At 36.3% G+C, this 18,366-nt stretch overlaps 1 protein-coding gene across 1 annotated transcript in view; it reads right to left on the reverse strand.

Annotated features, from left to right (window-relative positions):
• The window catches only part of stx1b (syntaxin 1B), a 91,207-nt gene that overhangs the window by 42,034 nt on the left and 30,807 nt on the right, over positions 1-18,366 (reverse strand). Inside the window, 1 exon segment of the mRNA NM_131523.1 lies at positions 2,075-2,149. Coding sequence (NP_571598.1) covers positions 2,075-2,149 — 75 coding nt within the window.

Raw genomic sequence — 18,366 nt, forward strand, 5'->3', positions numbered from 1 at the left:
TATTGTGGATTTATGTGATTCAAATATTTATTAATTGTAAATTTCTATTTAAAGCTATGAAAAAAATTAAGAGATCACTTGGAAATGCTATTTTTCAATTGATTTACTGGATTTATTATGGATTTATATTGCTGAAATCAGGGCGACGCAGTGGCGCAGTAGGTAGTGCTGTCACTTCACAGCAAGAAGGTCGCTGGTTCAAGCCCTGGACGGGTCAGTTGGCATTTCGGTGTGGAGTTTGCATGTTCTCCTCGTGTTGGTGTGGGTTTCCTCCGAGTGCTCCGGTTTCCCCCACAGTCCAAAGACATGCGCTATTGGTAAATTGGGTAAGCTAAATTGCCTATAGTGTATGTGTGTGAAAAAGTGTGTATGGTGGTTTCCCAGTGTGGGGTTGCGACTGGAAGGGCATCTGCTGCGTAAAACCTATGCTGGATAAGTTGGCAGTTCATTCCGCTGTGGCGACCACTGATAAATAAAAGGACTAAGGCGAAGGAAAATGAATGAATTAATAAAAACACATGTAAATATTTCATAACAATAGTTTTTTTGTTCATTATTATTATTTTTAATGGAATGCACTGCTCACTTTGTTCAGTTTTTGGCCTGATATTCAGATGAGTCAGTTATTTCACAGACAATCATTTGGTATTTTAGACCAAATAGCGTCTATTTTAGTTTCAATGTCTGATTCCATCCTGTTGAAGAATATCAAGCATTTGATATTTTGTTGTTTATCATGTTTGGAATGACTTGACTGTCCAGTATTTTAATGCTTAGTCATTTACGATTTGATGCCCAGTTTTTTTCTATAACCGTTTGCTAAGTTAGAAAGACTTTGATAGCTCTAGGCTTTTAAAACCTGTGTATATAATGAAATAAACTGAAAAATAGACTTGATTTTTAATGACCACGTTTAGATGGACATCAGTAATTAAATTATTTGCCTTAATCTTAATAGGTGTTTACATGAGTTGCTTTTTAAATGTTCCTTTATAAGCCTGTTATCGCACATAATTCGATTAACGCCATTGTGTCACCACGCTATCGGCATATCCTTCGGAGTTTCATGTCATTTCAGGTGTTTCATTTTTAATTTGTCGACTTTAACTGCAGTTTGGCACTTTCACTTTCATTCAGGAACATTTCACGCATGCCCCTATCAAAAACTAATTTGATACCGCACGCCGTATGGGAAAAAAAAAAACTGGTTTGTTGTCCTTTACTGACTCTGTGGGTGCAGATAATAGTGTCAAACAGTTGTGTGTGTGTGGACTATCCTGTTACAAAACATGTGTTTCCATCACGCGTCTAAAATTGCCGTACTCCACATGTCCTGATTCCATTTCTGTTTATTTCAATTATTTCGGCCACGATTTTATCATCTGAGACAAATTTGGGAAATCCTAAAAGATTCCTGAAATCCTAGGCTAAAATCTTTGGGATCAAGTTTTCCTTCCAATAAAGTTCTGGCAGAGTCAGAAGATTTCACACACTTTCCTGCAGTGCGACAACAGCTGGGATGAGCATCAATCCAAGAACCAATAGGAGCGCCGAATTTAATGACGCAATCCATGCGACAATTCAAATGACCACGGGGAAATGTCAAAACACGTGACATGCCGTGTGCAAAATCACCGCTACAGATTGTTTAGGTTTCCTGTGAGGAATCATTTCAGAACGCTGGATAGTGAAAATGTCACGGGTGGCTGACATCAAACTCCAAGGGAGTTTTCTTCCATGTTTGGTGCATCTTTATTTTCATTCAGTCTGACATTAGACGGCAGAGATCTTACAGGGATCCAAGTTCGTGCAGTCTGACATGCTACAATCGTTCAGGATTATAAAAAAAATCGCACAGTGTGAGCTGGCCTTTAGTCGGACAAAATAAATCAAATATTGCTGTTTACATGGTAGACTCTGAATTAGAGTACTGTCTTAATCGCATTAAAATTGGATTATTGGTGTCCATGTAAACATACTCAAAGTTTCAGTAATTTTCTCTTGCTTTAAAGACGACAGGACACAAGATCACAGCATAACCTGATGACCAAAAATAAATTAAATAAAAAATTACCTGTTCGAAAAATTCATCCATAAAGTGGTCTCGGTCGACATGAACGACTTCCTCGTCATCGTCACTGTCCTTAGCCTGTGACAAACACACAAAAAATACAACTTGTTAATTTTAATGCAAGCAACAAAAATAAAGAAGTTTTTTCCAATGTTCAATAACCAATAATAATACTGATAATGTTGTCCAAGCAAACTTCTTGAAAGTGAACAGCAGTAAGTTTTCCGAGATAATACAGTCTTTAAACTTTGAAAATTCCAAGTGTTTGTGTGTGTGTGAATGTGTTTTTGTGACATATCAGGACACAAATTTGTATAATGATATGGATATGACACAGTTATTACAAGACAGTGTTGGATTATTAGGACATTGCTGATGTACTATAAAAAAAGAGTCATAACAACAAACATTTTTGAACTTATTTTAATATGTGAATCAGGTTTTAAGGAGTTGCACAAAGTTTGACTTCATAAGTTTGATTCAACTTAAAAAATGGCAGGATTTGTTGTTTCTGAAAAAGCTTATAAATCACACTGGATGAGTTTTATTTACAATTGAAGTCAGAATTATAAGTCCCCCTGCTTATTTTTCCCCCAATTTTTGTTTAACGGAGAGTTTTTTCAGCACATTTCTAAACATGATAGTTTTAATAACTCATCTCTAATAACTTTTTTATTTTTTCTTTGCCATTATAACATTTAAAGGCTTAAGGTTAATAAGCTTAACTAGGCAGGTTAGGGTAATTAGGAAAGTTATTGTATAATGATGGTTTGTCCTTTAGACTATCGGAAAAAAAATTTGCCTAAAGGGGCTAATAATTATGTCCTTAAAATGGTGTTTAAATAATTAAAAACTGCTTTTATTCTAGCCGAAATAAAACAAATAAGACTTTCTCCAGAAGAAAAAATATTTTCAGACATACTGTGAAAATTTCCTGAATCTGTTAAACATCATTTGGGAAATATTTTAAAAAGAAAAATCAAAGGGAGGCTAATAATTCTGACTTCAACTGTAGATCGAAAATACATTTTGTACAGTCAAAAAAACAATCGAAACCTATGTAAAGTGCCCACAATTCACAAAACAAACCTTTGTGTGTTTGTAAAATAAATACAAATGTTAGGCAACATAACTGTACAGTAAATGTGGGAAAAGATTGTGTATGAATATATTATCATAAAATAATTGACCCTTAGACTCATATTACTCATTTACTCATAATACTTTTACTCATATTACCAATAGGGAATGAAACAACATCAGCGAAGATAACAATGTGAGAAATGCAAATTTGCTGAATGTGACCATGAGCCCTAGTGAACATTTTTTATTTTTTTAATTAAGAATCTGAATGCAAAGTAAATAAGATTTCACTGCATTTCAGAAAAAAAATGAACAATTTACTAGCGAGAAAACAGTTAAGCAGCATCTGCAGCAAGGGGATAAAGAATGAGCCTCTTCCAATCGTCCTTAACTTTCAGTTTCTCTTTCTCTCTTTCGTGGATAAGGAAATGGTGACATCCATTAGCCTACATATTTAATTTGGTTTATTAAGTGCATTTGTCTCAAAACAATTTTTTAAATTCAGTTCTAATTTTCAGCAAAAGAATAAATGAACAATAATAACGAAGTGTGCTCAAAAAAGAGTTATATCCAAATACACATGCAATGCCCCATACAATCCAAAACCTGACAAGTGGACAAATCTAAACTTGTTTTAATAAAACAAATATACATATAATAAATAATATGGCTAATAATAATAATATTATACAAAAGCATATTGGCATGAATAAACAAACAAAAAGCCCCCCGAGGTGAAGACATGAAGGAAGTGTTTTTTGTATATTTATGTAAAAAATAATACGTTTTGTAATATTTATTACTTTAATTCTTTTTCATATGTAAAGATATTTGTGTATTGCTGTACATCCTGTGTGTTTTAAGCAATGTGTAAGCAAGGCGCACAACTAACGCGCTCTGCGCTGGACTTTAGAATTGGACTTAGACCTTTGGACTTTTTTTGGTCTATTGCGCAGTCTAATTTAGTTCCTCAAAATAGCAACACGCCAACAATGCGCCTCAACATGCCTCTTTTCTAGACCGAAACACACATGAGTCTACAAAGTGGCACACATTTATTTGCTATTTAAACAACGTGGTGGAAAACAGGAAAATGAAGGTTGCGTTGGTCTGAAAATAGCAACACGTTGGGGCAAACATGTATTGCGCCTTATTGCGCCGGGTGTATGATAGGGCCCTTAAGAATTGTGCTGTTTCAGCTCATTTGTAAAAAGTAGTTTGAACAAGCAGCAAACTATATTTTTGGAGTGTAGGATAATAACCCCAAAACACTAGATATCGATTATAAATATTGATATTCCTCAGCAGTTAATCTCCAAAAGAACAACCGTATTGAACACATCCAGGCAGCGTCTCCATTTTCTCATATAGGATAAAGTAGGGCAGCCTAATAAACTAATGCAAATCACATGTTTTGAGATGAGCACACGGTGCCACATTTAAATGATACTTTGATTGTGTTCACATATTGGTATGAGAATTGGGGATAGCTGGAGGGCGATCTCAGATTAGCTTGTACGGTCAATCCACACTGAGCGGAATAGGACGTTCTCCTGTGAGTCTCGCCATAAACACCACCACCCCCACCCTTTTTCCAACCTCAGTGCCCGGACTGGGAACTAATAGCTCTTCATTTCAAGCAAACGGCTTCCCGACCAATGAAACGGCCATTTCTAAAAAGAAAATAGCGATTTATTGCGACAGTCAGGGGGCTGAGCTGGAATCCGGTTTACTGGAACACATGATTTAGGATTCCATAGACACTCATTAATATTCAGCAGCTAAAGTCGTGACTATTTTGATTAATATCCTTGAAACCGCTTCTCAAATAAACTAATAAAATAAGTAGGATGAGATTTGACTTTGTTCATTGGGAATTGATTGGACGGTTGTTGGTTGCTATTGGTGGATCTCATGTGATTGACAGGTCGGGCCCGCCTTTAAGTCACTAGATGCCATCAGAGAATAAATCACTAAAGAGAAACGATTTAAAAAAATAAAATGAAAAGATACTTAATTGAAAATAAGAATCATAAGATTATTGACATTCATTCATTCATTTTCTTTTTGGCTTAGTCCCTTAATTAATCGCCACGGCGGAATGAACCGCCAACTTATCCAACATATGTTTTACGCAGCCGATTTCCAAGACTGGGAAACATCTATACACACTCATTCACACACATACACCATGGACAATTTAGCTTACCCAATTCATACCACATGTTTTTGGACTTGTGGGAGAAACCGGAGCACCCGGAGGAAACCCACGCAAACACAGGGAAAACATGCAAACTCCACACAGAAATGCCAACTGACCCAGAAGGGGCTTGAACCAGCGACCTTCTTGCAGTGAGGTGATTGTGCTACCCACTGGGCCACCGTGCTGCCATTTACTACTATATAATTTTTATTATGCCATGAAAGTACAATAGTCTTGTAATAAGCCCCAGTAATAGCCCTATAATGTGTTAGTGTTAATCAGGATTTTCCCCAATATTTATTTATAATAATTTTATATTTATATTGAACTATATAGGGCAACATGGTGGCTTACTGGTTAGCACTGTTGACAGCAAGAAGGTTGCTGGTTCGAGTCCCGGCTTGGCCTGTTGGCATTTCTTTGTGGAGTTTGCATGTTCTCCCCGTATTGGTGTGGGTATTCTCCGATTGCTTTAGTTTCTGCCACAAACACATGTGCTATAGGTGAATTGAATAAGCTAAATTAATCGTAGTGTATGAGTGTGAATGCGAGAGTGTATGGGTGTTTCCCAGTAATCGGTTGCAGCTGGAAAGGCATCCGCTGCGTAAAACATATGCTGAATAAGTTGGCGGTTCATTCTGCTGTGACGACTCTAGAATAATAAAGGGACTAAGCGAAAAGAAAATGAATGAAATTTGTGGAGATTAATTGAATAAAAAGATTCTAAATAATGGCAGCACGGTGGTGCAATGGGTTAGCACAATCACCTCACAGCAAGAAGGTCACTGGTTTGAGTCCCGGCTGGGTCAGTTGGCATTTTTGTTTGGAGTTTGCATGTTCTCCCTGTGTTTGCATGGGTTTCTTCCGGCTGCTCGGGTTTCCCCCACAGTGCAAAGACATGGGCTATACGTGAATTGAATAAGCTAAATTCGCCATAGTGTATGTGAGTGTGTGCAAGAGTGTGTTGGTGTTTCCCAGTGTTGGGTTGTGGCTGGAAGGGCATCCGCTGCGTAAAACATCTGATGGATAAGTTGGCGGTTCATTCCGCTGTGGCGACCACAGATTAAAAAAGGGACTAAGCCAAAAAAAAAATGAATGAATGATTCTAAATAATTACATCTTTCTGGATTACTGAAATACTTCAGAAATTACGGTTTACAAACAGGTTTCCCACAATACTTACATTTACATAAAACAATGTGGGCGCAAATGCCTTGTTAATGCCAGAAGTCAGTGGAGAATGGCCAGACTGGTTCCAGCTGATAGAAAGCCAACAGTTACTTAAATAACCACTGTAACTTAAATTACAACTGAGGTATGCAGAAGAGCGTCTCTAAACTCACAACACACCAAGCATGAATCATCTCAGACTGCTTTCTTGAGCATGAAAATGAGTTCACTGTACTCAAATGGCCTCCACAGTCACCAGATCTCAATCCAATAGCGCACCTTTGGGATGTGGTGGAACGGGGGATTCGCATCATGGATGTGCAGCCGACAAATCTGCAGCAACTGCATGATGCTATCATGCCAACATGTACCTTGTTGAATCTATGTCATGAAGGATTAAGGGAGTTCTAAAGGCAAAAGGGGGTCCAACCCGGTACTAGTAAGGTGTACCTAATAAAGTGGCCGGTGAGTGTACATTTAATAACCAAATATAAATATTTGTTTTCTCAAATACATGAATGCATCTGTGAGTTTATATATACATAATCAATATTCACAGTACACACTCCTCTATTTTCATTTAGGTCAAAACAAACTTTTATTTTGGATGATACATTTTTGGCCAGCACTAATAATATATATAATTCATTCATATTTTAAAATGGCACCTGGTAAGTATATTTCTATATAAAATGTTTAATAAAATAGCATACACTATTGCTGATTTGCTTGCATTTATTTCCAAGACTACACACAGGTGATTGACTGCTTATTTCCTGAGCTGAACGTTTTTAATCGTACACATTTCCACAGCAGTGCTACGCTACACATAACTGTCTGCCAGTCGAGTGATAGATGCGTTCGCCTGCCTATCTGTAACTAACGTCATTTAATTCATGCACAGGCTATTTTCACTCTCCTGTCATCAGATAATGTCAATAAAGTCCCCCCCCCCCTGCACGAGTATCTGATATATGCTTTTAGCTTACTGACAATTGCTTATTGATTCGGTATTTTAGAAACCGGTTTCTGTTGAAGCCAGCCGATTCAGTGCGCTTTTCGGATTGCATGTGGAAGAGTAGCAGAAAAGCGGCCTGTGTGTTGTGTGTCATCAGCCGTGCTAATGTTTACTCGTCTGCTTCTCTTCTTATCAGGCCGCTCCCTGCCCTCCCTGCCCCCCTCAGCATCTGCTTTCATGGGGAGTGGCTTTTACCGCTGGTCCCCTGCACGCTTCCTCTACACTACTGCAGTATCTGCCGCTAATGACCTTCACCAAAAAAAAAAAAAAAATGAATATAGCAACAGATATTAGGAGTAGACATACAGTTGAAGTCGGAATTATTAGCTCCCCTGTATATATCTAACTTTAATTTCTGTTTAACAGAATGATTTTTTGACACATTTCTAAACATAGTAGTTTTAATACCTCATTTCTAATAGCCGATTTATTTTATCTTTGCCATGATGACAGTAGATATGTAATGTTTTTCAAGAGACTAGTACTCAGCTTAAAGTGCAGTTTAAAGGCTTAACAATTTAAAGGAAATACTGGGATAAAATCCTTGCTCTGTTAGACATAATTTGGGAGATATTTGAAAAAGAAATAAAATACAGGAGGGCAAACAATTTTGACTCTAACCCCTTCACCCGATCACACCAGTGTGATAAGCTTTGGCTTGTCCCTGAAGCGTACTATCACACCGGTGTGATTAGAAGGTTTAGAGTGCACGCCATAAACTGCTAAAATTCCAATTTTACTGTGCGCATTGAGGCATCTGATTGTGCGCCTTTCAAACAAATAACATTTATTTTCAGTTTCAGACATTCAAATACACATAATTACAAGCAAAATATGACATTTATGGTTTGTAAAATACAAAATAAATCAAATAAACATCATTTGGGAACTATTTGAAAGTGAAAAAAATTACAGGAGGGCTAATTCTTTTGTCTTTAACTCTTTCACCCATTCACACTAGTATGACCTGCCTTGGCTAGTCCCTGAAGCGTATGATCACACCAGTGTGATTAGAATTCAATTCTGACTGCACATGCTGAGGCACAGAGAGAGGTGCGCAGTTCTTGTTTTAAATCACAATTTATCTGTGTTTTCAAACAAATAACATTCAGTTTAGGTTTTAGACATTCAAATAAACAAATACAAGCAAAATATACCATTTGAGGTTTGTAAAATACAAAATAAATCAAATAAAACTGTGGAAATACTGGGATAGGAAATACTGTGAAGAAAAATCCTTGCTCTTTTAAGCATAATTTGGGAAATATTTTAAAAAGAAAAAAGTTAAAGGCTAATAATTTGGTCTTTAACTTTTACCCATTTACACCAGTGTGATCAGCATTAGCTAGTCCCTGAAGCGTACAATCACACCGGTGTGATTAGAATTCAAACTGACTGCATGCACTGAGGCACAGAGAGAGGTGCGCAGCGCTTGCTATAAATCACAATTTATCCATGTTTTTAGACAAATAACATTTATTTTAGGTTACAGACATTCAAATACACATAATTACAAGCAAATTATATCATTTAAGGTTTGTAAAATACATGCAGATGTCTATGGAGACGGCAATTTATTTTTCAATATAACTGGACAATTTGCTTTGTTCACATTAGATACACACAGTTTGTACTAGACTTTTTTTCTCAGATAAACAGTTACTTACCTTCATGTATATCGTAAGAAAATTATGAATACCCATGACAAATCAAGCAGCTAAGATCTCTTTTGCGATTGTAGATAGAAGAGCATCCTTAACGAAACGTGATACACAACGAAAAGTATCCTCAGCTGTATCCCATTTAGACTTCACCGCACTGCAGGAGAGGGTGAAGTCTAGATGGCATACAGCTGAGGATACTTACGTTAGTATTGCAGAATTTTTGTGACACTGTACAACAAATAATTTTTTTTTATATTAACATGAAGGTTTAGGGTTGATGTAGGGGTAGACGCTAATAATATACAATTATTGCGTAATTTAAATACTAATAAAAGTATTATTAATAGGGATGTAACGGTATTGTAAATACCGTCATACCGCAATATTAATTTTTTTCGATATTACCGAAGTCGCATGACTCGGTAAAACTATAGGTCTTCTGAGAAAATTTGCTTAGGCGAATGAAGCGAACGGGAGGTAGCGAAAACTACAATACCCATCAGCCCATGCTTGACCATCATCCCTTGCGGTCTGTTGTCGCTACAGATCCAGTAATGCGGAAATGGAGTGTGCTGCTAGAAGCGGGGATGAAAAGAGCTGGAAAACTCTAAGGCCCCGTTTACACTAATGCGTTTTAGTTTGAAAACGCATAAGTTTTGCTACGGTTACGCCAACCGTCCACACTACGCCGGAGTTCTCGAGCGCCGAAAACGGAGCGTTTCGAAATGTGTGGATAATGTCTCAGTGTGGATAATGGAAAACGGAGACATCTGAAAACGGAGGCGGGGCTGCAGACGTTCGCCTCTCTGATTGGGGCTTTTCCTGAATATTAAGTAGCCTAACACGCACAGTTCAGTCCTCTCCTTGTAAGTTCAGACTTCGCAAGTTTGATAAAGGCTGCAGTCTCTTCTTCTCAGTTTGATATGGAAAAGCAGACTATACCGAGGACACGGGTAAATCTTCAAAGGGAACAGTGTACTTTATAACTTCATTCACATCACCCTGGCTTCGTTGTTTCACTTTATCAACAATAAAATGTAAACATGATTTAAGGAACTGCCTATTTTCATTTTAATATTAGCAACTTAGACAGCAGACATGTTGAGGCGTCGTGCTGCATAAGATGAGCGTCATCTTCACTGTGTGGATATTTATAACAAAACGGAGCCGATAACAACTGCCTCCTTTCAATTTCAGTGAAAATACGAAACACAGCCTCTCTTTTGCTGAGTATCAGTTTTAATAATCGATAATGGCCATTTTAAAAGTATAACATACAATAAGTTTATACATTATAGGAAATAAAGGCAAGCGATCAGTCAATATACAGAATGTACGTGGTTACATTAATCATTAACTTATCTTTGCGCTCATCTTTGCGCTCAGCCAAAACACGTTACCTGAGAACAAGTAATAGATTCCAATGACCAAAGTCAGGGAATATGTCGTCAGATAAAGACAACAAGATAAATGAAATATCCCGTTTAATAAATATAGTGAGATTAGATCCAGCGGGAGATGCTTGATGAGAAGTCCGACTAGCAGAGCTCTCATCTGGGTAGATAGGCTGAGTGTGATTAAATGTTGAATGTGGTGAGTTTTCAACAATACTAAATTGAAACTTTATTGTTTTTACATGGTTTAATAATTTTTTGTTATTAAAATTGAAGTTCCTGTTTCAAAGCTTACAGATAGATGGCTTACAGATTTGTATGTCATTGACACTTTTGGCACTTTTTTGGAGTATTTTCATAAGTTTTGTTTTTTCCTGTAAATGATTCAATAAATACCGTACCGTGACATTCATACCGAGGTATTACCGTACCGTGAAATTCTGATACCGTTACATCCCTAATTATTAATATAAATAGTATAAATACTTCTTGTTTATTTCCAATCGCAGCTCTATCCCTTCTAGCAACGACGGGTGCACCCATTACTCATCATCTAACGAATATGATCATTATTAAGCGGTTTAAAAGACAAAATATATGTACAATCACATAATTGGGAATCAGAGTATCAGAAATGTCACAATATAACTTAATAATATAGTGATTAGTAATTCGTAATTGATCAGAACAAGAGAAGTTGACAGAAGCCTAATCAGGAGAGGATTTCTGAATATAAGAGCTGAATTGTGCCACTGAAGCCTCCTACTAGTGTGGTTGGCGTGTGGGGGATGATGGAAAGACACATTCGCTGTCTACAAAGCTGGAGAGTGCAGATAAGGTTTGGGGGAAGAGTTTGGAGACGATAAATCTCCTACAATGTTAGACAAGGTTCACAGCGGGACAGCAATAAACAATTCATATCTCCTTTCATCTCTTTTGTCGTTGACTGACATGAAGGGATTCACTGCGAAATCGAGGGGAGACACTTTATGGGATTGTTTCCGGGATGTATGTGGTGGTGGTTGTACCTGATTTTAATATGTTAGCCTGGAAATGTGTAGAGCGAATTGAAGTTTTTGCTTGTAATTAGGTAGCAAAGGATTCATTTGCTGTAAGGATTAGAGATGCCATTAATAGTTACTGCACTACCACCTACTTCATTTCGATGTCTTTTTAATATCTTCTAATTTATTACACTTTTTAAGTCTTTAATTCTCACCGAGATTACATTTATTTCATAAAAATGTGGTAAAAGCTGTAATTCTGTGAAATATTATTTTGCTGAATTTCAGCCTTCATTTAGATAAGATGATTTGCTTTTCGGATTTCTTCTTTATAAATTTTGAAAACATTGCCGATTAATACTTTTTTTTTATTGTTTATTTAAGTATACTGTAAAAACTATAAAAAAGCCTATATGTTCAATAAAAATTCATTCATCAATGCATAGTGATTCCTTACCTATTCTTTAGCGATTATTCTTCATTTTTCGATTATTATTTAGCAATTCTGAATTGATTTTTAAAAGGCCAGAATCGATTCTTTATTCAAATTAAATTTTGACAGTGCGAATCTGTGTGGACACAAGTTAGAAACAGAATTCTAAATTGAATCAATTCTGATTCTAAATTGATTCTGAAATGATTCTGACTGAGCGAGCTAGAAACCGGAAAAAAAAGTATCAAATTCACTTAATTTGGGCAAGCTTACAACTTTTAAAGCTGTGGCACAAAAATATAAGTTCATAATATCTAAACTTCAAATATAGATTATAAATTACTAACAAAGATTTTTCTTTGTTAAAAGGCTTTATAATGCTCTTTTTGGAATAAAAAAAAACAAAAACATTTTTTTCTGGCCTTTCAAAGTTACCCTCAGAGCTTGAAAATTCATGCTGAATTTAACTTTACAAACAAAATAAATAGTACTGTACTGTAATAGTGCTGTCATAAAATTTACCAATCATAAACAAAACCATAGGAACTCAATTTCTGGTTAAAATGTAGAGTTGGAAAGATGTATTGGCACAGCCGAAAAAATTATTAAATGATCATAAAGTATCGAAAAGTATACATTTACATTATTGAATCCTGGCTCCCAGAATTGGAATCGGATTAAACTGTGAAATCCCTAAAGATTTCCACCCCTAATATATATATATATACAGTTGAAGTCTTGAAAGGTCTTGAAGAATTATTCGCCCCCTTTGATTTTTTTTTCTTTTTTAAAATATTTCTCAAATGATGTTTAACAGAGCAATGAAATTTTCACAGTATGTCTGATAATTTTTTTTCTTCTGGAGAAAGTATTTATTTATTTAACTTATTTGTTTTATTTTGGCTAGAATAAAAGCTGTTTTTTTTTAAACACCATTTTAAGGTCAAAATTATTAGCCCATTTAAGCTGTATTTTGTTTCGATTGCCTACAGAACAAACCATCTTTATACAATAACTTGCCTAACTACCCTAACCTGCCCAGCTAACCTAGTTAACCTAGTTAAGCCTCTAAAGGTCACTTTAAGCAGTATAGGAAGATTATAAATATTTCATTAGAAATGAGTTAATAAAACTATTATGTTTAGAAATGTGTTGAAGAAATCTGCTCTCCATTAAACAGAAATTTGAAAAAAAATAAACAGGGGAGCTTATAATTCAGGGTGGCTAATAATTAATTGTTATACCAATTCCTTGTTGTGGTGATCGGTCGATACAGAGTACTTATTATGATGCTTTAAGCTTTATAATGCATTAAGCACATGTTCCCCTTTAAGTATGATCTCCTTAAGAAAAGTATGATCCCCTTAAGAAAAGATCTCGCTTTACCGAAGAGAATAAATTCAGGCTACTGCATATAATACCTTAATCAAGTCTCTTACAACCATTTAGGTGTGAACATGTCATGGCCAGAAGCAGCTTTATAGAAAATAATTCATCCATTCATTTTACTTTGACTTATTCCCTTATTTAGCAGGGGTCGCCACAGCAGAATGAATCGCCAAAAAAAATAATAAACACAGATATAAAAGTTGCCAAGAAAAATTACAAACAATGCAATTTGGAAACATTGCAAATAAATATGTGGGAGATTTGCGAAGCTACAGGGAGACGTCATAGTGTTGGATTATACATAGGGGTGATCGCTCCGCTTGCATTACAGAAGCTCAAAACACTAGAAATACAATGGCTGCACTTGCACTTGTGTCTTCATCTGCATCTGCGATCGGTTCATGAGATCTGCCAGATTGGTGAGTACCATTGTGATTATCGGCCAATACTGATCTTCGGCCAACCGATCAGAGCATCCATCTATACAGTTGAAGTCAGAATTAGTAGCCCTCTTTTTATTTTTTATTTATTTATTTTTTTTTATATTTCATAAATGATGTTTAACAGAGCAAGGAAATTTTCACAGTATGTCTGATAATATTTTTTCTTCTGGAGATAGTCTTATTTGTTTTATTTCGGCTAGAATAAAAGCAGTTGTTAATTTTTAAACACCATTTTAAGGACAAAATTATTAGCCCCTTTAAGCTATTTGTTTTTCTTAATAGTCTACAGAACAAAAGATGGTTATAGAATAACTTGCCTAGTAATCCTTTTCTGCCTATAGCCGAATTAACCTAGTTAAGCCTTTAAATGTCACTTTAAGCTGTATAGAAGTGTCTTGAAAAATATCTAGTCAAATATTATTTACTGTCATCATGGTGAAGATAAAATAAATCAGATATTAGAGATGAGTTATTAAAATTATTATGATTAGAAATGTGCTGAAAAAATCTTCTTTCCGTTAAACTGAAATTGGGGAAAAAATAAAGAGGGGAGCTATTAATTCTGACATCAACTGTATATTATTATTACTATTATTATTATTATTATTATTATTATTATTATTATTATCATTATTATAATATTATGATGTAAATGTATATTTTTGTACATTTCATTATTTTTAGCTGTACTATGGATAGCCCGCTGACAGCTGTTGCGTTTTGGCCATTCTTTTGCATCTCATGCTGCTTTTGGGACAGTACACAAGCTGCTGTGTCAACTTAAAATAGTTCAGCTTTCAAAAAAATGCATCTTTAGATAAAACGTGTTTCACTGTCTAGCCAAGCAGGACGAAAGCCGTATCAGAGTCATTCTTCATCCTAAATGTCATAGTCATCTTATGTTCTTGCATTCTAGATTTACAGCCATTTTAAGAGTTCACACTTAGCTGATGATTGATTATAAAGCTTGTTTGGCATGCTGTCCCAGTGGAGAGGGGAGTTTGAGCTCAGGTAGATCTCGAGAACTCCCCTGCTGTATTAGCTAATGAACAGATAGAGATTACTTACTAGGAGCATGCCTATGGTGCCGATTTGGATTAGTCAATTAAGTTAAGTTGCGTGTTTTTTGATGGTGGGAGGAAACCGGGGAACCCGGGGGTAACTTACGTGAGCACAGGGAGAACGTGTAAACTCCGCACAGAAACATCAGCTGGCTTGATAAGGACTAGAACTAGTGACGTTCTTGCTGTGAGGCAACAGTGTTAACCACTGGGCCAACGTGCCACCCATCTAGGAAAGGAGGAGGAGTAGGGGTGGAAGGCGAGATTCTTCAAAATGAAGATTGCTGTCATATGGGTATTTATAGTGGCTTAGGAATCGTCCGATTGGTGAATCATAAATTGAATAATGCGGGACTAGCTGTGATCAATCATAAGCATGTGATCTATAAATTAGCAGTTTTCTGTATTTTGTGATTGATGTTTTGTTATTTAAAATCTTTTCCCTGTTTATTTATGCTTTTGAATTGCATTATGGGAGCTTAATATTTCTTATAATCAACTTTTAACCTTAAAAAGTTCGAAATCATTACCATTTTTAATACTTTAAAGTGATGTATTGTCTGGGTTGGTGTTGTAAATTACGTTGCAAAAACCTGGTAATAAACTGCCAGCAGATTTTCTGTTCATTTCCAGAATTATTTCTCTCTATATTATTTCCTGTACATTAAATTATTTAAAACTATGTCAATGTCAATAAAAGTCACTTTGTTAAACTGTAAAATAACTTGTCATCTGTTAAATTTCCAACCTCAAAAGTTGACAGAGCAGAGATCAACATCCCATAATACAATTCACAACCGTAAATAAACGGAAAAATCATAAAATATGGAAACCATTAAGTAACAGATTTTTTTTTTAACAGTGCATAGAAGTCAATCCATGGACGAGCACACACAGACACAAAAAATCCCAATTGTCCTTTGTGGTTCATTGTAGGTTGTAGGACACATATACATCCTTCATGTGCAATCCAAATATAGAAATGCAGTATTATATATAGATGCACAGAGAACCTTGATAGTGTTCTGTCTGATATTGTACATCGGCTTCTTTTCATTTTTAAAAAAGAGCACCGCTGTATGCTTGGGGATATGTCACATCTACTCACTGCCAGCCGTGTGACAGATTCCCTGCAAAAACTACGGCATAAGCAACCCAAGGTCATTACAGTCTATTTGGGTACACAGCAAATGACTGAGACTGGCTTTAAGTAAGTTATATGATACAGCACGGGTCGCTGTTATAAAATAAACCCGACAGGGTGATCAGCGTCTGGACTTGCGCCACCCAAAGAGAGATTGTTTCGCGATAACGACCGTCCGATTGCACATTAGCTGCTTGTTATATGGCAACTTAACAAAGAAATAAATACAAGGACATGAAATGTTTATTTGAGGTATAATTGTTTTAGTTAATCTTGTACGTGTACAAGCTAAGGCCTTGGCAGACTGTATAACAGCAATGCAACGCTGAAATTACATTTTCTTTTGCTGTGTTTTTTTTTTAAATATAGTATATATTATAACTAATAAACCTTAATGTAAAGTGGTACCAGAAACTGTATGTGATTATGCATCATGTATACTATGCATAGTATGCAAAATTGCATGCTTAATTAAATGGGTTACTTGCTTTTTTTGTCATTTCTGTGTATTCTTTTTAAATTATTTTCAATTAATGCATATTTGGCGGAGCAGTGGCGCAGTAGGTAGTGCTGTTGCCTCACAGCAAGAAGGTCGCTGGTTCGAGCCTCGGCTCAGTTGGCGTTTCTGTGTGGAGTTTGCATGTTCTCCCTGCCTTCGCGTGGGTTTCCTCCGGGTGCTCCGGTTTCCCCCACAGCACAGTCCGGTACAGGTGAATTGGGTAAGCTAAATTGCCCGTAGTGTATGAGTGTGTGTGAATGTGTGTGTGGATGTTTCCCAGAGATGGGTTGCTGCTGGAAGGGCATCCGCTGCGTAAAAACTTGCCTGATGAGTTGGCGGTTCATTCCGCTGTGGCGACCCCGGATTAATAAAGGGACTAAGCCGACAAGAGAATGAATAATGCATGCTTACTAGTTTTTTTATATAAAATGTCATACCACGAAATCTATGTTGGCGTCAGTGTAACCTGACTAGCTTCTATCAATTAAAGAGGATTATTTCTGCACTAAACTCCATAGTTTTTGCATCTCCGTCAACAAAAGAAGATTCTGGAAGCACATTCTCCTCTTAAAAGTGTCTATTTTAACCCTAATTATGTGTAATTACACAGTTTAGCATGTTTTATCCCTGCTGTCCCCAACAGATCTGCAGATCTCCCAGTTAAATGAGCAAAAGAAAAGAACAAAGGACATAAGAAACAGTCGAAACCCTCAATCATTAGCATTAAGGGTAATATTCATAAGTCAAACAGAGAAAACACGCTGGGCTTTCATTCGAGGGAATGAATGAAAGCTATAAGAATGAACACATTGTATGACGATCAGCATGTGCACCATACAAAAACATGCTCCGGCATCATCTGTCTCTCGCTGGAGAGAAGTGGCTAATTACATGCTGACGTTTCAGCACATGGAGACAAACTGCTGTACATGAGTCATTCGGAGTAATATAGCCCTGTCTAAAGACGTTTGTCGAGTCAAAGATAAGCTAACCAGTTTTCCTTTTGATGGGAACCCATAGTGATAATATTCAGATCGCTTTCTTAGACTGGGCGTTAGCATTTACATTCATGCTTCTAGCAGATATTTGTATCTGAGCCAAGTCTTAGTACAGCTGAAGACAAAATATTAGGCCTCATGTGAATTTGTACTTCTTTTTCAAATATTTTCCAAGTTCTCTTTAATTGCACATCGAAAGCGGCAACACGTTACTTTTAAAAATAAAAGTTTTATTCGTTAGTTAATTTTTTCTGCCTTTGCCATGATGACAGATAATATTTTACAAGATATAGTATTCCATTTAAAGTGTTATTTAAAGGTTAATTAATTAGCTTATTAACATTAACAAGGTTAATTAGGCAAGTTAGGTATATTAGGAAAGTTATTGGACAACTGTGTTTAGTTCTGTAGCCATTCAGTCATTCATTTATTCTTTTTCCTTCGGCTTAGTTCCTTTATTCCTCAGGAATCGCCACAGAGGAATTAACCACCAACTATTCTTCCATATTTTTTAAGAAGCAAATGCCCTTCCAGCCCCAACTCAGTACTGGGAAACACCCATACACTCGCATTCACACACCACGGCCAATTTAGTTTATTTAAGGGTGCTTTCACATTTGTAGTTCGCTTCATTTGGTCCGGACCAAGGGTAATAAATGATACATTGTTGCATCTTCTGCCGTCTTTGGGTCGTTTTCACACCACACTGCTGGCTTTGGTCCGAACCAGTTGAAACGAACCAAAATGCAGTCATCTGACAAAATCCACATCTCTCACTGGCCAGATGTTGTT

The sequence above is a fragment of the Danio rerio genome, chromosome 19 (genome assembly GCF_049306965.1).
Source record: "Danio rerio strain Tuebingen ecotype United States chromosome 19, GRCz12tu, whole genome shotgun sequence".
NCBI classification, from domain to species: domain Eukaryota; kingdom Metazoa; phylum Chordata; class Actinopteri; order Cypriniformes; family Danionidae; genus Danio; species Danio rerio.